This window comes from Rutilus rutilus (genome assembly GCF_951802725.1).
Source record: "Rutilus rutilus genome assembly, chromosome: 2".
Classification (NCBI taxonomy): Eukaryota; Metazoa; Chordata; class Actinopteri; order Cypriniformes; family Leuciscidae; genus Rutilus; species Rutilus rutilus.
Window position 1 is genome coordinate 45,042,112 of NC_140210.1, and position 23,782 is coordinate 45,065,893.

Sequence of the window (23,782 nt, forward strand, 5' to 3'; positions counted from 1 at the left end):
TTTTCCCATGCATACAGAAAAAGTGCACACTGTACAATGTACCAACTGATTAAAATGGCTAACTATTAAGACTTAAATTTACATTTGATGATATGATTTGGAAACCCGGCCTGTAAGTAATACGCAAAATCAGTGTTTATGTTCACCGTGGCTTTATTAATAATAAAAAGTGCCACATTTTAAAAGGTCAAGCATGCCACAATAGTTTCCCCATCAGTGTATTTCTTGTTGTTCGCAGCATCAGCAGCAGCGAGGGCCCGAAACACACACACACACACACATTAGGCACTTCTACCCCACAGATGGACCGTTTGAGTCAGAAGTCGTCTTCGACACCAGATAAAAGGTTAGGCACTTTTGAACCAGACAGCACAGGTGTTAAATAAGATAATACATGGATTCACTCGAACACAAACCCACCGTCAATGACAAAAGCTCACAGCAAAACACCACATGATTTGAGAAAACACATTCACACTCTCCGTTCACACCAACCAATCACAGGCCTCCATTTATATAGATCGCCAGTGGAGAAGAGGCGGGGGGTCACATTAATACTGTGGATGTTAGGGAAGTCAAGTTAATGCAAGGACACAAACTTATAATGAAAGAATTCTTCATGAAGAATCTTCTCGTTTTATATGTTAAATGACTTTCAATAATTATGCATTTAGGTGTTTTGGTCCTGGGAGTAAGTGTCACCGATATCTTGACTAGTGTTTGTGCCTAAACCTGATTAACAGAGAAAGGCTTTATCTGAATTAGTTGGGGAGTGAGAAGATCTTCTCCTGTAGACACACCGGCATTTAAATAATGAGTTAAACATGAACGAGAATCCTCGACCTTTAACCCTCCAGAGTTTTAATACTTCAACTCAGTGACCCTGAACATGAAAACCAAGAGCGGGCAGTAAAATCATAATCATGTTGATGGAAAAACCAATAACGAGTCAGAAAAATGTGTTTTAAAACCCTAGTTCGCCGATCGGCCGTTGTCACCTGAAAGCTTTACTTGGAAAAAAACAACAACAAAAACACAGAAAAACATGATTGATCAATCAACAACAAAATCAATAAAAATAAATAGCCATTCTTTGATTCATCTGACAGTGATTAAATAATTCAGCAATATTAACAACAATACTAATCGGACAGGATTGCACATGAATGGATAGTTGCACTGTAGTGGTGGTGCTGAAGGAGGCACTGAGGACCAACAGAACACATACTCCCCACAATGCCCAGCTGCGATTGGTCAACCACACAAGCTCGTCCTGATTTGGTCTCCACAAAAAAACTAAACGTCGGTCCCTCCCGGGCACGTCCTGTCAGTATAGACGCTTCTACGTCACAGGTGAGCCTCCAGGCGCGTTCTCATCGGGGAACACGAGGTGCCGCTCAAGTGTCACGGAGGTATTAAAAAAAAAAAAATCAAACGAGAGCTTGAGTCCCCAGTCTGTTCACCCACTGACCTCGCTTCCTGCTCAGGCTCAGGGGCGGGGCAGGTCACCGTGACGGAGAGGCCTGATTGGCCGGGACGAGCTGTCCGTCATCACCTTTTCTGCTCCCAGATCTCCGGCATGTTTAAGTCCAAACACTCGAGAGAGCGCAGAGCCTGAACGTTCTCCGAGTAAAACGCCACGTCCACCATCACCAGCCTGAGAGAGAGAGAGAGAGAGAGAGAGAGAGAGAGTGAGTGAGAATTACTCGAAAAAAACTCATCTATTTAATTGAAGATTATTTAGATTTTTATATATTAATATATATTAATTATATATAAAATCAATTATAACGAAAAAATTAAGTATATAAATTTTATATTTATATTAAATTATAAATATAATGAAATAATAACACATATATATAAAAATTAAATAATAATAATAATAATATTATATATAAAACAAAAATATATCATTTATATATTAATTATAAATATATGTAAATATTTATATATTTGTTTATTTATATATAAAATACAGTACTACTGTGTGTGTGTGTGTGTGTGTGTGTGTGTGTGTATATATATATATATATAAATAAATACAAATTACATATATATATATATATATATATATATATTTTTTTTTTTTTTTTGTAATTTTATATTTATTATCTACATTATTTACACACACAATTATTGTTTTTTGCCTAAAATGAGGCCTATTCTTTGTAATTATACTAGGCTTTATGCTGAAGATCATGTTAACGGCAGGTAAGGTAATCAGATGATGAATGATGTGACCTGTTTTACCAAACATGCCTGCTTGTTGCTCATAACTCCTATAGTCAGAGGAGTTTCTCACTGCTGAACACACACACACACACACACACACACACTCACCCGTTCTGCGGTCCGCCATCATTGCTGACCCCCAGTCGAGCCAGCTGCCTCCTCAGATGCAGATTAAACCTGGCGTTGATCCTGAGGAACAGCATCTGCACACACACACACACACACACACGATAAACACCACGAGTCTGGAGTGTGACGGCTCACACACTCGTCACGCGGCTCACCTGCGTCTGCTCCTCCGGCAAGAGCTCATAAATGGCCTCGTGCATTTTGGCCATCTGTTTACACACGTTACGCAAACACGCTGACGGCATGGGCGCCTTCACCTCGTACTGCAGAGGAAACACACGGAGAAGCTGATGAAACACACTAACATCCAGTGCTGGGGACACTTACTTTTAAAAGTAATGCTTTACAATATTGCGTTACTCCCAAAAAAGTAACTTTACATAGCTACTTTTTATGGAAAGTAATGCGTGACATTACTTTTGCGTTACTCTCTCACCTGGGCTGGGCTTGCTTGTTTTTTAATAACATCAACAAAAAAGTTATATTTTTGGCAAATGTTAAGGCCCTTTTACACCGAAAGTGAAATGAATAAGCCTCAGGGTGAAGGAAATGCATATTTACGCCTGTACAGTAGAAACACACCTTTCAGCTTCTGCTATTCTGGATGAAAGAACAATGGGATTCAGGAGAAGGAAGTTCAACACTCTTATTTCTAAATCTAATCTAAAGTCAATATTGCTTATTAGTATGGCTGAATGAGATCATTGAAGGTCAGCAGCAAAGACTTTGGTTAATAAAGTGAGATTAAATACATAAAGTATATTTGTGTAATTTAATAGAATTAATTATAAAAGTTTTGCGTAAAGTTTTGCATTTTACGGTTTTAATTCATTTTGAGGAACACTGAATGTTTTCGTGCAAATGAGATGAGTAAATGCATGTTTAGTGTAGAACTAAAATCACCATCATGTTTACACAGCGCGCGCACACACACACACACACACACACACACACACCACCTCAACATGGGGACAGGACAGCTGTCAGTCAATTCATGTGAAAAAGTAACTAGCGTTACTTATTTGAGAAAGTAACTTAGTTTGTTGTAAAGTGAAAAAGTAATGCGTTACTTTACTAGTTACTTGAAAAAGTAATCTGATTACATAACTCAAGTTACTTGTAATGAGTTAAACACAACACTGCTAATATCACTCACTTTAGACAGAGCCTTCTCGAACATGCTGTCCATGATGGCCACTAGTTTGGCAGAGATCTCTGCGATGTGGTCGTTATAGTCCTGAAGAGAGAGTGAAAGCAGCTGTTAGCGAGACGCGCTAGCGTGTACGGTTGGTGTGTGTGTGTGTGTGTGTGTGTGTGTGTGTACCTTGGTGATGTGGTCGAAGTGTCGCAGTATGCTGTACTGTTTGGGCTGCAGTCTGGTCTCGAAGTGCGCTCGGATCACAGGGATGTAGAGAACCACCAGCTGAAGACAGCGAGACGCCAGAGCTGAGGAGACACACACACACACACACACACACACACACACACACACGGACATGACTTGGTGTGAATGGCTTGAAATCTTTTGCTTTAAATCCACTGATATCAGCAGGTACATGTGCAGTAATTTTATTTCTGCAGGTCTTAAAAAAGGTCTCACAGTTTGTCCATACAGAATACAGTTATCATCCCCTCCTCATTAAAGCTGAGCCATGAGAGTGTGTGTTCAGTGTTAGGTGTGTGTTCAGTGTGTGTGTATTAAGTATTTAGTGTGTGTTGTGTAGTGCGTTTAGTGTTTAGTTTGTGTGTTCAGTGTTTAGTGTGTGTTCAGTGTGTAGTGTGTGTGTTCATATAAAGCCCTGCTGCGTGAGATGTTACCCAGGTTTCTGGTGGTGTGTTCAGTATGTAGTGTGTGTGTATTCAGTGTTAAGTGTGTGTGTTCAGTGTTTAGTGTGTGTTCATATAAAGCCCTGCTGCGTGAGATGTTACCCAGGTTTCTGGTGGTGTGTTCAGTATGTAGTGTGTGTGTGTTCACTGTGTAGTGTGTGCTCAGTGTGTAGTGTTCAGTGTGTGTGTTCAGTGTGTAGTGTGTGTGTTCATATAAAGCCCTGCTGCGTGAGATGTTACCCAGGTTTCTGGTGGTGTGTTCAGTATGTAGTGTGTGTGTGTTCACTGTGTAGTGTGTGCTCAGTGTGTAGTGTTCAGTGTGTGTGTTCAGTGTGTAGTGTGTGTTCAGTGTGTAGTGTGTGTGTTCATATAAAGCCCTGCTGCGTGAGATGTTACCCAGGTTTCTGGTGGTGTGTTCAGTATGTAGTGTGTGTGTGTTCACTGTGTAGTGTGTGCTCAGTGTGTAGTGTTCAGTGTGTGTGTTCAGTGTGTAGTGTTCGGTATGTGTGTTTAGCATGTGTTCAGTGTGTAGAGTGTGTGTTCACTGTGTCGTGTGTGTTCAGTGTGTAGTGTTCAGTGTGTAATGTTCGGTGTGTGTGTTTAGCATGTGTTCAGTGTGTGTGTGTTCATATAAAGGCCTGCTGTGTAAGATGTTACCCAGATTTCTGGTGGTGTGTTCAGTGTGTAGTGTGTGTGTATGTTCATATAAAGCGCTGCTGCATGAGACGTTACCCAGGTTTCTGGTGGTGTGTTCAGTGTGTAGTGTGTGTGTGTTCAGTGTGTAGTGTGTGTGTGTTCATATAAAGCGCTGCTGCGTGAGACATTACCCAGGTTTCTGGTGGTGTGTTCAGTGTGTAGTGTGTGTGTGTTCAGTGTTAAGTGTGTGTGTGTGTTCATATAAAGCCCTGCTGCGTGAGATGTTACCCAGGTTTCTGGTGGTGTGTTCAGTATGTAGTGTGTGTGTGTTCACTGTGTAGTGTGTGCTCAGTGTGTAGTGTTCAGTGTGTGTGTTCAGTGTGTAGTGTTCGGTATGTGTGTTTAGCATGTGTTCAGTGTGTAGAGTGTGTGTTCACTGTGTCGTGTGTGTTCAGTGTGTAATGTTCGGTGTGTGTGTTTAGCATGTGTTCAGTGTGTGTGTGTTCATATAAAGCCCTGCTGTGAAAGATGTTACCCAGATTTCTGGTGGTGTGTTCAGTGTGTAGTGTGTGTGTATTCAGTGTTAAGTGTGTGTGTGTGTGTGTGTGTGTGTGTGTTCAGTGTGTAGTGTGTGTGTGTTCATATAAAGCGCTTCTGCGTGAGACATTACCCAGGTTTCTGGTGGTGTGTTCAGTGTGTAGTATGTGTGTGTTCAGTGTTAAGTGTGTGTGTGTGTGTTCATATAAAGCACTGCTGCGTGAGACGTTACCCAGGTTGTGTACAGTGTGTGTTCAGTGTGTTCAGTGTTAAGTGTGTGTGTGTTACCCAGGTTTCTGGTGGTGATGGTCTTCAGCCCCACGACCTGCAGCGCTCCGGCTCCGAGCACCAGCTGGCAGCTCCGGGAGTTGAAGTGCTGTGTCGCCGCGGAAACAAAACACAACCTGTCAGTCAAGTGATGTCACACTGCAGTCAGAAGGAAGTGAAGGTCACACACACACACACCTTGAGCAGGTCGGTGAGGCGCGTGAGGATGTCAGTGGTGATGGAGGGAATGTCGTTCACACACTGGCAATACTCCAGAAACATCCGGATCAGCAGCAGCACCGTCCTATCAGAGGCCACAAGGTCAGAGGTTAAAGGTCACGAAGGGAAACTCGCCGGTGAAATGAAGTGCTGAAAACCACTCACCCAACCACAGCGTACTTCTGCCCGTCCACACACAGAAACTCACTGGGCTTCCGGTCCTCCGACACTGAGGGATACAAAACACACCTTTCAAACTTCAATAATAAACTTCAATAATAAACGGCAATAATAAAGGACGCAGGAGTGTGATCAGGCAAATACAAAAAAAAAATCTGGGGAAAAAAAAAAAACTCTTTTGTCCTGTTAACTCTTTCCCTGCCAAAGTTTTGGATCATTTTTATATTTAACAGCCACCAGAATATTTTGTTGTATGAAAATCTGAACATGCATTATATATATCAAAAGAAAGAACAGAACCTCTGCTCTAGAAAAAAAAAAAAGAAAAAGTTTTATTCCAGCTTCATGCAGTTTTTATTTATCAATGTGTGTAAGCTTCATAAAAAAGCAACATTTGGAGCATAAAGCTGAGAAAGCCATGTTTTTCAAAGAGTACAACATGAGCAATGCTTTTCATCGCTTGTTTTCTTCTTCTTCTCCTGTGTTTTGATCAGGAGATTCTGTACTCTGTCAGAAGAGGTGTAGTAGCGCCCCCTATCCCGTATAACAGTGAACACACTGAGAGCTGGAGAACTCTGCCAATGGCGGGGAAAGAGTTAAATAAAAGTATTATAATAAAATAATTATTATTATTAATAATATATTAAATAGGAAATCCATACAAATGTAGAAAAATGATATCTCTGAAAATATATTTATTATACTCAAGTTGAAATGATAAACTGCGAAAATATTTTTTTTGTACGGTAAAATAAAAAATTCTTTAAGAAAATAACTATTAATATTGTAATTCTTAATACTGTCAAAAAGAGTTAACTTTTTTTTGGTAAATAATTCATTAATACGGAAATCCATACAAACATGGAGGAAAAAAAAGTCACAACTCTGAACATACATTTACCAAACTGAAATATGAATAATAAACTGCAATAAAGGACGCAGTTAAACCCGAGTCACCCTATACAATAAATGTACAATAAATAAATCAATTTATTAAACTAATCAAATAATGCATTGCAATAGTTGCAGGTGGTTTGGTACCCGTGTGTCTGCGTTCAGGAAGACTGATGCGTCCGTCAGCGATGGAGTCCACCAGATCCTGGAACTCCACAGGGACCTCAGCCTGCTTCCAGCGCTCATTATCCAGCAGCAGACTGCACACACACACACACACACACACACACACACACACACACACACACACACACACCTGAAGCATTCAGCTCTTCAAACTCTAAGGCCTTGTCCACACTAATACGTTCTCGTTTGAAAACGCATCTTTTTCTCTCCGTTGTGTCCGTCCGTCCACACCTAGACGCCGTTTCACTCTCTAGAGTGAATAAATTGAGTGTGGACTGTCAAAACTGAGGTATTTAAAAACAATGATGTAAGTTTAGTCATGTGATGCATATTAAACCCATAGATATTCATGTTTATACCAGTATTGTGCCTGTTATGTGCTATTCACTTTATAGTTGCTTAATATGTGACTTCTTCATATCACAGTCCGGTAAAGATGACAGAATTCACTCGCATTTGCTGTCCTGCGGTAAAACGTGAGAGCAGTCGCGATTTAGAGCAAACATATAATGATGAGTGAGAGCGACCTGGACACTAGAGATGCGCGGATGGGCTATTATTTCATCCGCAACCGCATCACAAAAATCATCATCCGTCCGTCATCCAGCCGCACCAACGTTTTTGACCAATTTTCAAAACCGCACCCGCCCGCCATCCGTTGATTTGTGTATACATATATTTTTCATTTGATTGGTTCAACCGCCCGCCACCCGCCTGAATTTAATTAAAATATAATTTTTCGTCACGTCATCCGCCCGATCCGCGGTTTATCCGCGGAGTCCACGGCTGTAACCGACAACCGCGCATCTCTACTGGACACATCAGTGAATGAGGAGATATTTTGCTAAATAAAATGATCCTGCCAGAAGAATTGCGTGAGAACTCTATTATTTATCATCTCTGTGAGCTTTTGTGAGGTTTTACACACTCGCAGCATTTAGTGTTTCTCATCCACACTGAAACGTCGCAGAACGCTAGTGTGGACGGAGAGCGTTTTTAATGAAATGAAAATGGCGTTTTCAAATGTCTCCGGACTGATGTAGACGTAGCCTAAAGCGTGGTGTGTTTGTGTGTACCTGAGTTTGGTCTTGCGCTCCTCGTGGAAGCGCTGCACGAAGCGGTTGGCCTGACTCTGTAGCGCCCCCCTCAGGCTCATGCTGCGCCGGACACACTCCTGCTCAGTGTCCTGGACGAACGACTCCACCGCCTGACTCAAACACACGAACTCCGCCGAGCTCAAGCGCTCCAGAGAGCCGTCCTGCAGAAACAGACCATCAACTCCTCATCCTCATGCTTCCCTCGGCTCATTTTGACCCCAAATTCATTTAAAAAAAACAACAAATAAAACTGAGTGTTCATCAGAGGGGTCCAAGACCCTAGGACTTTTGCCGCACTTGAACCACAAAAAAAAAAAAAAAAAATGGGTAACACTTTATTTTATGTGTCCTTGTTACATATATTACATGTACTTACCATAGTAATAACAGTAAATCACATGCAACTAACCCTCAACCAAATCCTGATCCTACCCTAACCCTATAGTAAGTACATGTTGTTAAATTATTATACACAGTACTTAAATATGTAATTACACTGTAACAATGACACATTAAAATAAAGTGTAACCAAAAAAAGTAATGGATTCGAGGAGTTTTGTGGTTGAAATTAAAAAAAGTAACAAATCCTTCCCTCGCGTCAGTTTGACCCCCATAGGAATGAGTGGAATGTGAGGAATTGCTTCAGTACACACAGAAAAACCTAAAAATGCTCAAAATTCTAACTAAAAATGCTCAAACTTTACCAAAACAATATTTTATAATGTCTACATAAGAGACATTAGAGAAATGACTGAATAGAGTCATGAAATATCATGTTTTGTTCCCACAAGAGTTCAGCAAAGACACCCGATGTAAGATATTTTGAGCCGAATTAAAAGGGTTATGCATGAAATTGTGAGCTGTTTTGAATTTAAGTTGCAAGAATGTGAGGAATGTGCTTAAATTACTATTTATTTATTATATATATATATTGATAAAATCTAGTCATTTAAAGGTTAATAAAACATTTTTTAAATCAAAATGAAATAAAATAAACTTTCTGGACCAAAAAAAATTTAAGTGAAGTTAATTTTAGGGCTTCGGGTCATTTTGACCGGCGAGGGAAAGATGGAAGGAACTGAGTGATTTAAGGGTTTGAAAGCAGTGAGCCGAAAAACCGACCGAGCCGGTCCGGGTGTGTGCAGAGCTGAAGCGTGTCATGCGTGCTCACCTTGGCTCGGGTCATGAGCACTTTGACGCAGCGATCGTGACACACGTCTGACGCCGTGTACAGCAGCTCCTGAACGTTATTGGCCACGCGACCCAACTCCAGATCAGACGGCATGACGTCCTCACTCCTGCCAGAGAGAACACACACGTCACTGAGGCTCTCCCTGCTGACACACAAGTGTCTTCACATGTGATGTTTATTCCTCACACACAGGATCTTAAATAGGCCATAAAAAGGAACAAAAACATGTCTAGTTCGTATTTCACCCCCAAAAAATGTAAATTAAATGTAAAAAAGTAAAAAAAAATGTATTCTTTGTTTAAAGATTTTACATTGTTTTCTTTATAATTACCATATTTATGCCCAAATTCCCATTACTGTAATGAACAAAAAGATTATCTTTTCATTAAAATCATGGTGAATTTCAAGTACATTTCATTAAAAATATTTGAGGGTCCTAAAATAGGCTTTAATTTCTGTATGCAAAATATCATTTTGAAACACTATCAAAAATACAGTAAAAACATTATCGTGAAATATCATAATTTAAAATAACAGTTTTTTATGTGAATATATAGTAGAATGTAATTTATTCCTGTGATCAAAGCTGAATTTTCAGCTTCATTACTCCAGTCTTCAGTGTCACATGATCCTTCAGAAATCACTCTAATATGATGATTTGATGCTCAAGAAACATTTATGATTATTATCAGTGTTAAAAACAGTTGTGCTGCTTTTAAATAAATAGAAAGTTCAAAAGAACAGTGTTTATTTAAAATAGGTAAGATGTTTATAATGTTACAGATTTCTGTCACTTTCGATAAATTTAAAGGCCCTGTTTACACCTTTAAGATGTGTTTTGGTCGATCGGATCACAAGTAGACGAGGGAGATGCATTCCCGTTCACACCTGGTGTTTTAATCCGTCTCTTTTGTCCACTTTCAGCCACTTCTGTCCTGATTTCTTCGAGGGGAGGGTCTATGGGCGGGTAAATGTGTGTGTTTTTTCAGATCTTTCGATCTAATGGACGAAATAAGCTCACGCTATTAACATATGAACGCGACCGGAGAAGATGGAAAAACACAGGGAGATCATCAGCTTTAGTTTCTGCTCTGACAGACTCAAGATCAGCCAAACACTGAGTGTGTGTTAGAAATCAGGAATGATGAGAGAACATTGTGCTTGATACGTTTTTCATCTTCAAACCAAACTTGAGTCTCTAGCCGTTAGTTCAACCTCGTCTGGCTAGAGCTCTTCCCATAATGTTCCCGCATTAGATCAGTAGACGGAGAGAAGACGGTGTTTTGTGGCTGTTTGAACACATTCGACCACATGAGCGCATACACTACGAAAGCAATCCGGTTAAATGTGTTTTCAACTTCCTCTGGAAGTGGTGGACAAGCTCAAAACATTTTAGACCCCGTTTACACCTTTAGCATAGTCCACTTGTGATCCGATCGACCAAAACGCATCGTAATAGCAGGTGTAAACAGGGCCAATGTGTCCTTGCTGAATAAAAGTATTAAGTATTAAAGATCTTATTGACCCACAGTGTAAATGAAAAGCATTGGACAGTATGAGCAGCGTGCTGAGAGACTCACAGAGCAGCAGCGCCCCCGGCGGGCAGGGAGGAGGTAGTGTTGTAGTTGTGTTCCCTGCTGGAGGAGGACTCGGTGGTGGCGGAGGCCGAGTCGCTCCCGCAGGCCTCAGTGCGCGCCTGTGCTCTCGCCTGGGCTGGAACGCTGCTGCGCGCCTCGGCTTCGTTCAGCGCGTCGCTGATGAAGAGCCCCTCGTGAGTGAGATACGCAAGCTCCGCCTCCCCGGACTGATGAACTCCCGAATCCTCCTCGTCCTCCTGGGAATGATTAGTTGCGGGGGTGACGTCTGCTATCCGACTCCTCTGGCTGCTGTCCAGCACTTCCAGCACCACGTTACGGATGACGCTGAGCGTAGCCTGGAACAAACGCGTGTGAGTTTGTGTTGCAGAGGACGAATGCATCACTGAGCTTACAACGCTTCGACTGGGAAATGGAGGCTGAAGTTCAAGTTCGGTCTCCAGTATCTACACGTATATCTCAAAGGTGATGCTGCTTTTTAAAGGGGTGGTTCATTATGATTTCACTTTTCTAACTTTAGTTAGTGTGTAATGTTGCTGTTTGAGCATAAACAACATCTGCAAAGTTACGATGCTCAAAGTTCAAAACAAAGGAAGATACATTTTTAAGAACTTCAACAAACGGCTGGTAGGGACTACACGACATTTCTCCCGGGTTAGTGACATCACCAACCATAAAATGTACATAAACCCCGATTTATAGATTATCATAAAGAATATGCTAATCAATGATGAGAAGTTAACTACACATCAGCTGCATAAATTCATCAACTAACCATTCAGAAACGTCCTGTTGCTTCTACATGTTGTCACTTCTTCTTGAGTCTCTCCATCTTAGTCCGATTTCGGTTTGAACATAAAAGGCTAAAAGTTTTTGAAATGTTCAGTGCGTGTGTGTGAGGTAATCGGAGCTGCTAACACACACGCACAAGCTGTTGAAGCTCTGCCCCCTGTGCCGGAAGCAGCAGCTCATTTGCATTTAAAGGGACAGACACAAAAACTGTGCGTTTTTGCTCAACCCTCAAAAAGTGACCATTTTAACATGCTATAAAAAAATATCTGTGGGGTATTTTGAGCTAAAACTTCACACGCACACTCTGGGGACATCAGAGACTTATTTTACATCTTGTGAAAAGGGTCATTATACCACCCCTTTAAAATGTATCCTTACCAGTGTTGTTTTTAACTAAAACTACTGGTTAACATTAACTGATCCGCCTGCAAGGCCTAGTTGACGTCTGCCAAAAAGAGGAGCGGAACTAGTCAATTTTGATGAAATTATGAATTATTATTATGTTTTCTATGCGATATCATGTCCAGACGATGGTTTATGACACGTATTGTCAGGGTTTTCACTGCAGTTGTTGAGTTGATTTACCTTGATCCTCTTGAGGAACAGGATGAAGTGTTCAAATATATCCAGCAGCAGATCAAACCACTGATGAAACGTCATCAAGCGCATCTGTTCATGAAATCTGCATCACACACACACACACACACACACACACAGTCAGCTGTGATAAACAGTGCTGTGATATTCATACTGAGCGGATGTGAACTCACTTGACAGTGTCTGCATCAATCTCACTGATCTGCGACACGGACTTCTCAACACACTGTAGGGAAAGAAAGAGAAATCATTCAGAGAAACATTCACTTTTGTTTTAAAGGCTCCTAATTTAGTTTTTGAGGTCTCATACAGGTTTACATGCAATCACAGTCAGTTGTGATTGGACTGCTCTGCTCTGATTGGTCAGATGCCCCAGTCTGATGTGATTGGTCTACTCTGATTGGTCAGATGCCCCAGTCTATTATGATTGGTCTCCTCTTTGATCTGATTGGTAAGAATGACCCGGTCTGTAGTGATCGGTCTACTCTGCTCTGATTGGTCAGATGGCCCAGTCTTTTGTGATTGGTCTACTCTGCTCTGATTGGTCAGATGGCCCAGTCTGTTGTGATTGGTCTACTCTGCTCTGATTGGTCAGATGGCCCAGTCTGTTGTGATTGGTCTACTCTGCTCTGATTGGTCAGATGACAGTCTGTTGTGATTGGTCTGCTGTGATTGGTCAGAATGCTCAGTCTGATGTGATTGGTCTGCTGTGATTGGTCAGAATGCTCAGTCTGATGTGATTGGTCTACTCTGCTCTGATTGGTCAGATGGCCCAGTCTGTTGTGATCAGTCTACTCTGCTCTGATTGGTCAGATGGCCCAGTCTGTTGTGATCGGTCTACTCTTCTCTGATTGGTCAGATGGCCCAGTCTGTTGTGATCAGTCTACTCTTCTCTGATTGGTCAGATGACACAGTCTGTTGTGATTGGTCTACTCTGCTCTGATTGGTCAGATGACTCAGTCTGTAGTGTTCCCGTCCCTGCGCCTCACCTGCCGTACGACGTTCTTGGCAGCGCGGATCATCTCGTCACTGTAAATGTCCAGGAAATCCAGCTTCCTCTGTCTCAACAGGCCGAAGACCAGAGACTGCAAACGATCCTGTAATAAACACACACAAACTCAGATGTGTAACCACAACACAAGCAAATCAAAACACCACCCATTATACATGCTGCTGAGATTTTCTTGATTTGATTTCCAATTAAAAATAAATCAGACGTCATCATCATCTCTGCATTTGTTCTTTCATTACAGAAATTGAATGCAATCAGCGGTTTGGCTGACTCGTCGGCGTGGGAATTACAGCGACATAACCAACCTTTCCTGACGCTGCAGGCTGCTTTGTGACCTGTGTGAGAAAATCCCACACTGTAAACCTCAAACCAACACTGACCCACATCCAACACAAACATGTCATGTGACCTGGTTTACTGGGCTGCACTTATTTCACACCTGGAAACTGGAAACCGCTGCTGTGGTCTGCTTGTGGGAACGTGACGGTGCCACAACAATGCCTTTTACTGGAGAGTTCAGTTTCGCATTTGAAATGACATCATTTGTTAAACAATTCTGTGCCAATCCCAACATGCTTGTGCTCTTTAAAGTGATTGAGTTTTTTTTTTTTGTACACTACTGTTCAAAAGTTTGAGGTCAGTAAGATACGTTAATACTTATATTCAGCAAGAATGCATTAAATTAATCAAAAGAATGTTAATCATAATCATAAATGTTTCTTGAGCATCAAATCATCATATTCGAGTGATTTCTGAAGGATCATGTGACACTGAAGACTGGAGTAATGATGCTGAAAATTCAGCTTTGATCACAGCAATAAATTACATTTTAACTTACATTCACATAACATTTAATATTTCACATTATTACTGTTTTTACAGTATTTTTCACCAAATTAAAGAGGCCTGATTATTAAATAATTGTATATACAGATGAACAGTTTGAAGTTGCAGTTTAGTTTCGATAAATGTTTTTTTAACTCGAGAGGAAGTTTTTTGCTTTGAGAGATACGGTGAGTTGCCATTGTACAATGAACATTTCAGGAAATAAAGCAACATTTAATTCCTCATGAAATGTGGAAGAGGTCTGACCTTCTCCATGACCTGAATGTCCTCCTCAAAGGGTCGATTGAGGTCGCTTTGAGCGTACGTGGAGAAATCAGCCACCATCATCTTATCGATCAGCCTCTCCATCTCACAGAGCTGAGAACCCAGATGTCTGCGGAAAGAGACAGACACAAATGACAGGACATACAGTCAAACAAAAAATTATATAATAATAATAATTGATATCATTTTTTATATTTTTACTAGTGTGTGCAGGACACTATAGTTCATTTATGTAAATGAGGAGAGCAAAATAAAGTAAACTGTGACATATTATATAAAAAAATTCTTCATTCAGTGACTTCCAGTAAAATGTATACAAATTTGGGACCAAATATTATTCAGACACTTTGAGCTGATCATGTTTTGCTGAAGTGTTTTTTCTGTAATTGCTAATGCGACCTTTTCACACACAGACTGAACTAAATGAAGCATTGCTTGGTGATTGGTTGAGCTAAACTGGTATTATCTAATTGTGTAGTTAAATTTAACAGCTGACAGATATTCAACATAATTCATTTATGAGACAGTCTAACAGAAGGATGGACAAAACCAGTGAAATATCAACTGATTTGATAACTCTGAGTTCTTGTTGTCTTTTATTACCATTTTCTAGCGAATAAACTGTGATAATGTGAGAAATGTTGAATAATTTTTGGTTTGACTGTAAACAGCAACATCTAAACATCCTGATCTGTCAGGCCACTCTCTCCTGTTTCTTATCAGCATGTTTCCTAGTAAACGTGTGTGTGTGTGTGTGTGTGTGTGTGTGTGTGTGTTTGCGCACCTGAAGCTGTGTATTCCCTGCAGTTCCTGCTGCAGAACCTCCTTGGTGGTGGCGATGAGCTCGAGCGCCCCGACGAACTCTGATGTGGAGAGCAGTAACTGCACCGTGGGCTGCGTCTGGTGCACCGCGGCCATCAGCTTCAGCTTATTGTGCAGTTTAGCGCAATTGTTGCGTGTGAGAGCGTCCCGCAGCGCCCGCAGCGGCCCACGGCACATCACTCGGTCGATGGCGGCGGTACGAGCGCGAAGCTTAGCCACGGAGTCGGCCGTCTCTCGCAGCCGGTCCTGGAGCTCGTGCTGAGACGACATGGCGTGGAAGAAGGCCTCGGAGCGAAGAGAGATCTGCCGAGCGATGCTCACCTCCACCACGTCTAGATAGTGACTCAACTACACACACACACACACACATATAGAGAGAGAGTCAGCGCATTAACCCCCCAGTTTCACAGACAAGGCTTAAGCTAGTCCCAGACTAAAATGCATGTTTGAGCTGTTAACTGAAAGCAACTTGCACTGATGTATCTTAAAGCTTGTCTCAAGCTTGCCTCATTCATTCAAGATGCACAACAATAATGTTTGTTTTCTAAGGCATGTTTATAAAAGCTACTTAAATGCCCTAATTGAACTAAGGCCTAATCCTGGCTTAATCTAAATCCTGTCTGTGAAACCAGGCCTTACCTCATTTGTATATTTGCTCTATTGTTTTTATTTGCTTAATTGTTCATGCTGTTTATATAATTATTTTACTGTTTACTAGTCTTAAATGTTTAGGTTTGCTTGGAAAGAATAGTAGAAATATTTACTTAAGCAATACCCAAATTGTTAATATTTATATCAAAAATATTGATATTAAAATTTTACAATTAAAATGAATTTAAATAAGCATTTTGCCGGGTATTGGTTTTAAATTCCATTAAAACCTTAAAAACTATGACCTAAAAACAAAACAAAAAATGGTATGGAGAAATGTATTTATATTTATTGGTAGCAGGGTTACTACAATTAAATAAAACTAAAACCATAAAAAAACATTTTTACTTGAAATAAATGGTAACGGAAATAAAATATTTCTAAAATTATTATTTCTTTATTTCAGCTAGTTGCCAAAGCATAATTTCTCTTTTTTGTTTATTTAATTTGAAGTAAACTAAAGTAACTAAAATTACTAAAAATGGACATATTAAAAAAATAAAAAAATAAATCAATAACCAATAAAAATAAAAAAAGACAACAAAATTAATATAGCTGCGAGCAGCGATGACGGGCCCAGGCTGGTGGCACCGCCACCCCGGTGCCTTTAGTTACCCTAAAGGCAAATGGAAAATAAAAACTAAAAGAAAATATGTAATAAACTATAATAGTATCTAACGCTGATTGGTTCTGCTGATAATGATAGACGGGCACCTTTTCCTGCAGTAACCGTGACGACGCCACATCTCGGCTGTTCTTGCCCCCGGCGACGCTGAAGTGAGACCACGGCAACACGGCGTTAAAGGTGGCCGGATCGTTCAGCACAAACTCAGGCTTCATGAAGATCTGAGCGAGCGAGAGAGAGAGAGAGAGAGAGAGAGAGAGAGAGAGAGAGAGAGAGATGAAAATGAACAGGCAAGGAAACGTTTGCCCTTTTAAAACTGTGGCCTCGGATTGAGAACTATTTCCCATAAAAAATTTTCCATTGCCATTTAAAAAAACCTCTTCCAGTAAAGATGAACAACATTTCAAACTTGGATTTAAGACAATAAAATAAATGAAAAGGTAAAAGCCTGTGCACTTAAAATTCTCATGAGAGAACGAACTTCTCGCCTCATCGTGAATGTCATAATACTGAAATAATAACTGTGAAATATTATTACAATTTAAAATAGCTGTTTTCTATGTGAATATATTGTCAAATGTAATATACTCCTGTGGTCAAAGCTGAAAGTCTTCAGGGTCACATGATCCTTCAGAAATCACTCTAATATGATGATTTGATGCTAAAGAAACATTTATGATTATTATCAGTGTTGAAAACAGTTGTGCTGCTTCATATGTGTGTGGAAACAGTGATTATGTTTTTCAGGATCGCTGTGAGTCTTCAGTCCTCACCTTAGGCACCTGATCCAGCTCAGCTCTGGCTTTATCTGCAACAAATGCGCCACAAACACACATTAGAAAACATCAGACTCATTCGAGTTCCTCCCCTGTTAAGTAAGTTCTAGTTGGATATTAAAAGAAATGTTTGTGTGCTGATGCAGTGCTGGTCAGTGAGGCGCACCGTGATTATTGGTGATGGTGGGCACCGCCAGGTCGTCTTTGCTCTGGCAAACGTTCTTACAGCGCTCGTGAATCTTCTCCCTCTGAGAGACACAAACAAACCGTGAGAAACCCGCGTACCAGAGCTGCCTTTCCAAAAACAGATCTGGTGTTTCCGATCACGGAACCGGCTAAAAACAGAAGATGTTCCTCTGAAGGAAACGCCGGTGGAAAACGAGAGTCGTTTAACCTTCGGAAAACCACAGAGACAAACAAGCTGCCATCGCCTGGAGCCCGTCAGAGATAAACACGGGGAACACAGACTGAAGACACATTTCTCTGCTTTAAGAGCCTCAAAGGCTATTAATACACCGTGAGATTAACAACGACACACACAGGTCTACACACACCGTGAGACGCTGAACCAGACAGCAAGTTTAGGCATTTTCTTGTCATCTAATAGTCGTTTATTCCATTTTTATTGCTTAATTTCAAAATTCCAAAAACGTATTTAATAGTTTTAGTTAAAGTCCCCCTGTGTTGAAAGTCCAGCTTTTAACGTTGTTTATATGTCTTATGTGATGTTTTAATATGCTTTAAGACAAACCATGTGTAAATTCATAAGTCGACACCATTGCTGAGTATTTTCTCCTTAAAACTGCAGTGAACCAAAGACAGTCTCAAAAACACTGGTGTTTCTGACGTCACAAACTACCTTGTAACCAATCAGATCAACGTGTGATCGTCAACGAGTGGATCTCTGAGCTGAGTGAGTGAGTGGAGGCGGGGCTCATTTGCATATTCATAGAACCTCGCATACTAAATGAGGCAAGGGTGTCGAGTTACATTCAAGCTATTTTAAGACATGATGAAATTCTTTTAAGGAAAAAACATTTAAAGATGTCATTTCGGTGATCAAAAGATGAGTTTTAAGGGATATAATGATTGTCTACAGAGGGACTTTAACAACAACAGCACTTATTAGAGCATCATCAGCTGACAGTCACATGATGGGGAACGATGACAGTTATGTTTTTTCCTTCTCTCTCTCTCTCTCTCTCTTTCTCTCTCTCTCTGTGTCTCAATATAATCAATAAAGTCAATAAATCAATCAGTAAACAAATACATTTTTATAAACAAGAAATAAGAGAAATAAGATAAAAAATAAAAAACACATTTGTACATTTGTACCTACATTCAGACAAGATAAGAATATTTCTGACTATAGTTATCTCTCTCTCTGTGTCTCTCTCTCTGTGTCTCTCTCTCTCTCTGTGTGTCTCTCTCTCTCTGTGTCTCTCTCTCTCTCTGTGTGTCTCTCTCTCTCTCGCTCTCTCTCTCTCTCTGAATAATTGAGAAGTGTCACCTGAGCCGTCTCCTGCAGGTAGGAGCTGAAGTGTTCTCGGGTGATGTTGGGCAAGTAGAAGGAAGGCATGACGTCGGTCTCGGTGAAGTCCAGGCCCCACGTCTTAGTGAAGAAGTCGGACTCTCTCTTGGTCAGCCTGGGGTCGTTCAGGGCCGCGGGGAGGTTCACTTTAGAGTTATACACAGTCCAGCGGTGCTGGTCGGCCACGACAGACGGCCCGTCGCAGAGGCCACGGCCTTCACCTGCACAGAGGACGACTTCATTTCACACTCACACTCTGAAGAATAACGGCTCTGTATTGGCACTGGCGGTTTCATGAAGAACATTTAACATCCGGGGAATCTTTCCATTCCACAAAAGGTTCTTTAGATTATTAAAAAGTTCTTCACACTAAGGAAAAGCGGTTCTTTTTTTTTAGAACTGTTCAATGGAAGGCTCTTCTGGAAATTGTTTCTACATAATTCAAAGGACCGGAGTCAATTATTCCGCTTATATTACGGTTTCCACACCTCAAGACATTGTTCAGATGTTGCATTTCAAGACATTTGTCAGGTTTTTGTTCTGAAAACGCTCCTGTGTGTAGGGCTAATTTCTTACACATCTCATCCCAAGCCTCTATTGCTAATTCCAAAACATTATTTTAGAGCTTGTAACGGAGACTTCAGCCACTGATAGCAGACTAATGCAGTTATTAATGCAGTTATAGAGAGAGTGTCTGAATTATCTTATTACTCATAGCGAAACTGTAAGTTTATCTGCTTCAAGAACAGCGCCGGTATTATCTACAGTAGCTAGTGAGAAATGTAGCTAGAGTGTAACGTTTCAGTTGTTAAACTATTTTACTGATAAAATCATGAGAGCAAAGCTGTGTCCTTACTGTATGTGTGTGTGTTTGAGCGGGAGAAAGATGTGCTTTCCGTACATAATAAAATGCAATTTTGTGTCAAAACAATTGAAAATTTATCCTATTGTTTACTATATTAATTTGCTGGGTCAGTGTCGCTGTGGGTTTTGGTTCTTTCTTTTGCTGTTGTCGGCTGTAAGTATCTTTGAAATAACTAAAATCATTTGGTGACGTAATATGAAACTATAATGTGATCGAGTCCTGCCTGGAACTACTTTACCCGTGCGTTTCCCTGAAAATACTTGCACACCTTAAAACGTTCGTCAACCTATCAGAATCAAGCGTTCAACAGCCCCAGTGGTATAAAAAGATAATAAAGTACTGACAATAACAGTAAAGATAACACAAGCACTACCAAAATCCTCATGTCAGGATGGAGGCAGTGTGTGTCAACACCTACATACGTCCCAAATTTCATAAAACACTCCATCCATATCATGTAACGTGGCGTTTTCCAAGAGGAAGAGCCCGTTTCCCAGTTTCTGAGATCTCACCGGTGGGCTCCTTAGGGCAGACGTCCGGGAGGGAGCGCGGGGTTCGATAGTGTCTGGGGGCCATCGAAGGGTCCCGGGGCTTCCGGAAGAGCCCGTCGCTGGAGCCGGCGCCTCTTCCTCCTCCTCCGCTGGACTGAGGTATCGGATTGGAGGACATCACTACGGATCCCTCACATATGAGGCTGACTGAAACGAAAGAACAAGAGAACGACATCAACATCCTGTCACGGCACAGGAAACACCCGTCTGCTAGGGGGAAATCAACGTCTGAGCTGAAATAACTATTCAGATTCATTGTATTGACAGACACACTTTTATGACAGATAGATGCACTTTTATGATGGATAAATGCACTTTTATCATGGATAGATACACTTTTATCATGGATAGATGCACTTATCATGGATAGATACACTTTTATCATGGATAGATGCACTTTTATGATGGATAGATGCACTTTTATCATGGATAGATACACTTTTATGATGGATAGATGCACTTATCATGGATAGATACACTTTTATCATGGATAGATACACTTTTATGATGGATAGATGCACTTTTATGATGATAGATGCACTTTTATGAAGATAGATGCACTTTTATGATGGATAGATGCACTTTTATGATGGATAGATGCACTTTTATGATGGAAAGACGCACTTTTATGATGGGTAGATGCACTTTTATGATGGATAGACGCACTTTTATGCTGGATAGATGCACTTTTATGATGGATAAATGCACTTTTATGCTGGATAGATGCACTTTTATGATGGATAGATGCACTTTTAAGGACTTCAAAACAGAAATGGCCATTCACTGCTATTATAAAGCTTTAGCCAGGACATTTTTTAATTAAACTCCGATTGTATTCGTCTGAAAGAAGAAAGTCATAAACACTTAGAATGACTCGAGTACATTTTCATTTTTGGGTGAACTATCCCTTTAAATGTACAAGTGCTTAAAAAAAAACACACACTGGGGTATAAAACAAGTGAGTAAGAGTGAAAAACACAAAGAGGAATATGAATTCACACTCACACACACACACACACACACACACACACAGAACATCCTGCAGCTGTGTGTGCAGCCATCTAAATCATTTCTACTCATGGCAGCAGTTTAATCAGATGTCCGGACCGCATCTCACACCTGAGTGAGCAGAGAGAGAGAGAAACTGCAGGCTGAGCGCGAACGAGTGAAGATGAGATCTACTGCAAAACAGCTGAACTCAAGCGCTCCAGCGGCCCACGAGAAGCATGAGCGCAGGCTTTCTAGTCATTCAGAAGGAGAAACGAGAGCGCTGAGGTTTCACTCCTCCAACGTGCTGCGGTTTGAGTTCGGCTGCCGAGGAGTCAGAGAGCAAAAACACCAGCACGACACACACTCCACCGAGCTGCAGCGTCAGACTCAGAACACTCACACACACAGTCATTCAGCTCAACTTTACCCACGAGTCAAACCGGTCAGCAACTTAATCCACACCACACATTTAATTTAATATAACACTACACTTTGTGTAAAGAAAAACTATTAATTAAGAAAGAGCAACTTTTGTCTAAATCCTCATTAGTGGAAAGAGAAAACCAATAAATAAATAAATGTTAATGCATATCAAGGCAGTATTTCTTAGATAGTTGAATAATATGTATATTTAATGATTAATGTTAACAGATTAATGTTAAATCAAAAATAATACAAAACTATAGGCCTGTTATATGTAGTATTTGCAGTATTTTAATGATAACTGAGCACAATTTGCTCCAACGTCTCGTTAGCGTTTTGTCACCAGTACATGTTTGCAAGATTAACTGATTAATGTCACATTTATTGAACATTTCACAATTCATATTTCAAATCAGCTTCACAGAAAACACATTTCAACGTTTCAATTTCTAATGAAGAGGGAATCTACTATCCAATATGATCAGTGTTGGGTAACTTACTCTAAAAAATAAATCATTACCTTATCAAGAGTGTAATTAATTAGATTACTGTACTAACTACTCTCTCTAAAAACGATTGCATCACTTATTACTAATTACTTTGTAAATCCCATTTAAACCGCGACCAGTTGAACAATACAAGGATAAGACATGAAACTGCACTTTTAATTCTGTCAAATTAACAATATATAATTGAATAAATTATTTTTGAAATGCCCAAAGTGTGTAAAGGGAGAAGGTTACGTACGTTAAAAACATACATTTTAACATTAAGTTTTAGTGTTACGTCCACTGTTGTTTTATATAGAGTTGTTCCATCAGAAGTAACTGTAATTTTATTACAGAAAAACTAGTCCCTTACTTTACTTTTCAAGGGAAAATAAAGTTATTAAAAAATACTTAGTGATACATTACACCCAACAATTAAACGCCCTTGCACTGAATTTGCCCAAACACGCACATAGCAAATATTGATATATTGAATAAAATGTTATTTTTATGGAAAAGACAGGACACGTGACAGATGAGTTCAGCATCTGGGAGTTGATAAGACAGATCAATCATTACCTCACAACGAAGCTCCATTTAAACAGCCTATATTTCAATAACTACACACATTTATTATATTATTAAGAGACATTATAGAAGTGTATTGACCTAGAAACGTATTACTGACAGCTCAACCCTTCATTATCTTCGCTTTAGCGTCAAGTGGAGACACAACCGGCTTTAAAATATGAATATTTACAATATTAATTATTATTAAAACATAATTATCATTAATAATACCTGATGGAATTACCTGCGAGGAGCAAAACAAACCACCTCAGCGCAACTATCACTTTAACTGACACACGTACGAATAAATACGCATTTTAAGAGCATATACGCGTAATTTCTGCTGGTTTTACAGTAGTTTTGTGAGTTGAGTTTGTTATTGTGGGTTACACGTAATGATCCGTTGCTAGCCCGAGCGCTAATCATAATAAACACCCGCTCCAGCGCCATTAACGCCCCGCACACTCACTCATAAACACTGCCGTGTGTGTCTGCGACGGCGAGTACCTGTTATATGAGATAAAGCAGCTCCTGGCGATCATAATATCATCAGATCCCGGTCACATCCTCACAGATGTGAGGCTCATATCACACAACTCAGCGGTCCGCCGGTCACCGGCCCATGATGCACTGCGCGCGCAACGCAGACACTTCCGGTTTACAAGTTGTTTTGTCAACGCGTACACGAATCTCACTCCGTCACACAATCATTCATTACTTCTGTGAAAGGAGTTTAACCCCAAACTTTTGCCAAAAAATTGTGATTTTGGAGATAAAGCCTTTTCATGCTACGTTTATAGTTATTTTTTAATATTCCTCGCAAAACTTTACATTCTTTAAAGAAATAGCTTATTTTTCCCGTTTTCAACAAAGATTGATATATTGATAATTATTTATTGATAATTGAATTCTTTAAAGAGCAAAATTGCTTGTAAAAATCTTCAATGGTAGTTCATTTAGGAATTTCGTGCATTGTAACCGTCGT

General features: G+C 40.3%; 1 protein-coding gene across 2 annotated transcripts; it reads right to left on the bottom strand.

The window, feature by feature from the left end:
* Positions 1–137: 137 nt before the first annotated feature.
* Positions 138–23,459, bottom strand: vps54 (VPS54 subunit of GARP complex). 2 transcript variants are annotated; one of them, XM_084403260.1, is made up of 24 exons: positions 23,305–23,435; positions 20,288–20,473; positions 18,890–19,131; positions 17,546–17,627; positions 17,377–17,411; positions 16,693–16,824; positions 15,290–15,675; positions 14,488–14,614; positions 13,701–13,730; positions 13,373–13,480; positions 12,557–12,609; positions 12,372–12,468; positions 10,980–11,332; positions 9,379–9,505; positions 8,187–8,368; positions 7,072–7,184; positions 6,016–6,079; positions 5,830–5,935; positions 5,653–5,740; positions 3,689–3,810; positions 3,521–3,601; positions 2,520–2,627; positions 2,344–2,438; positions 139–1,657 (listed from the first exon to the last, which is right to left on the bottom strand). In XM_084403260.1, the coding sequence occupies exons 2-24, from the start codon at positions 20,442–20,444 to the stop codon at positions 1,552–1,554; spliced, it is 2,994 nt and encodes a 997-aa protein (XP_084259386.1). In that variant the 5' UTR covers positions 20,445–20,473; positions 23,305–23,435; the 3' UTR covers positions 139–1,551. The 2 variants fall into 2 exon arrangements, with proteins under 2 accessions (XP_084259387.1, XP_084259386.1); XM_084403261.1 differs by lacking the exon at positions 13,701–13,730 and having other exon boundaries at positions 138–1,657; positions 23,305–23,459.
* Positions 23,460–23,782: the final 323 nt, after the last annotated feature.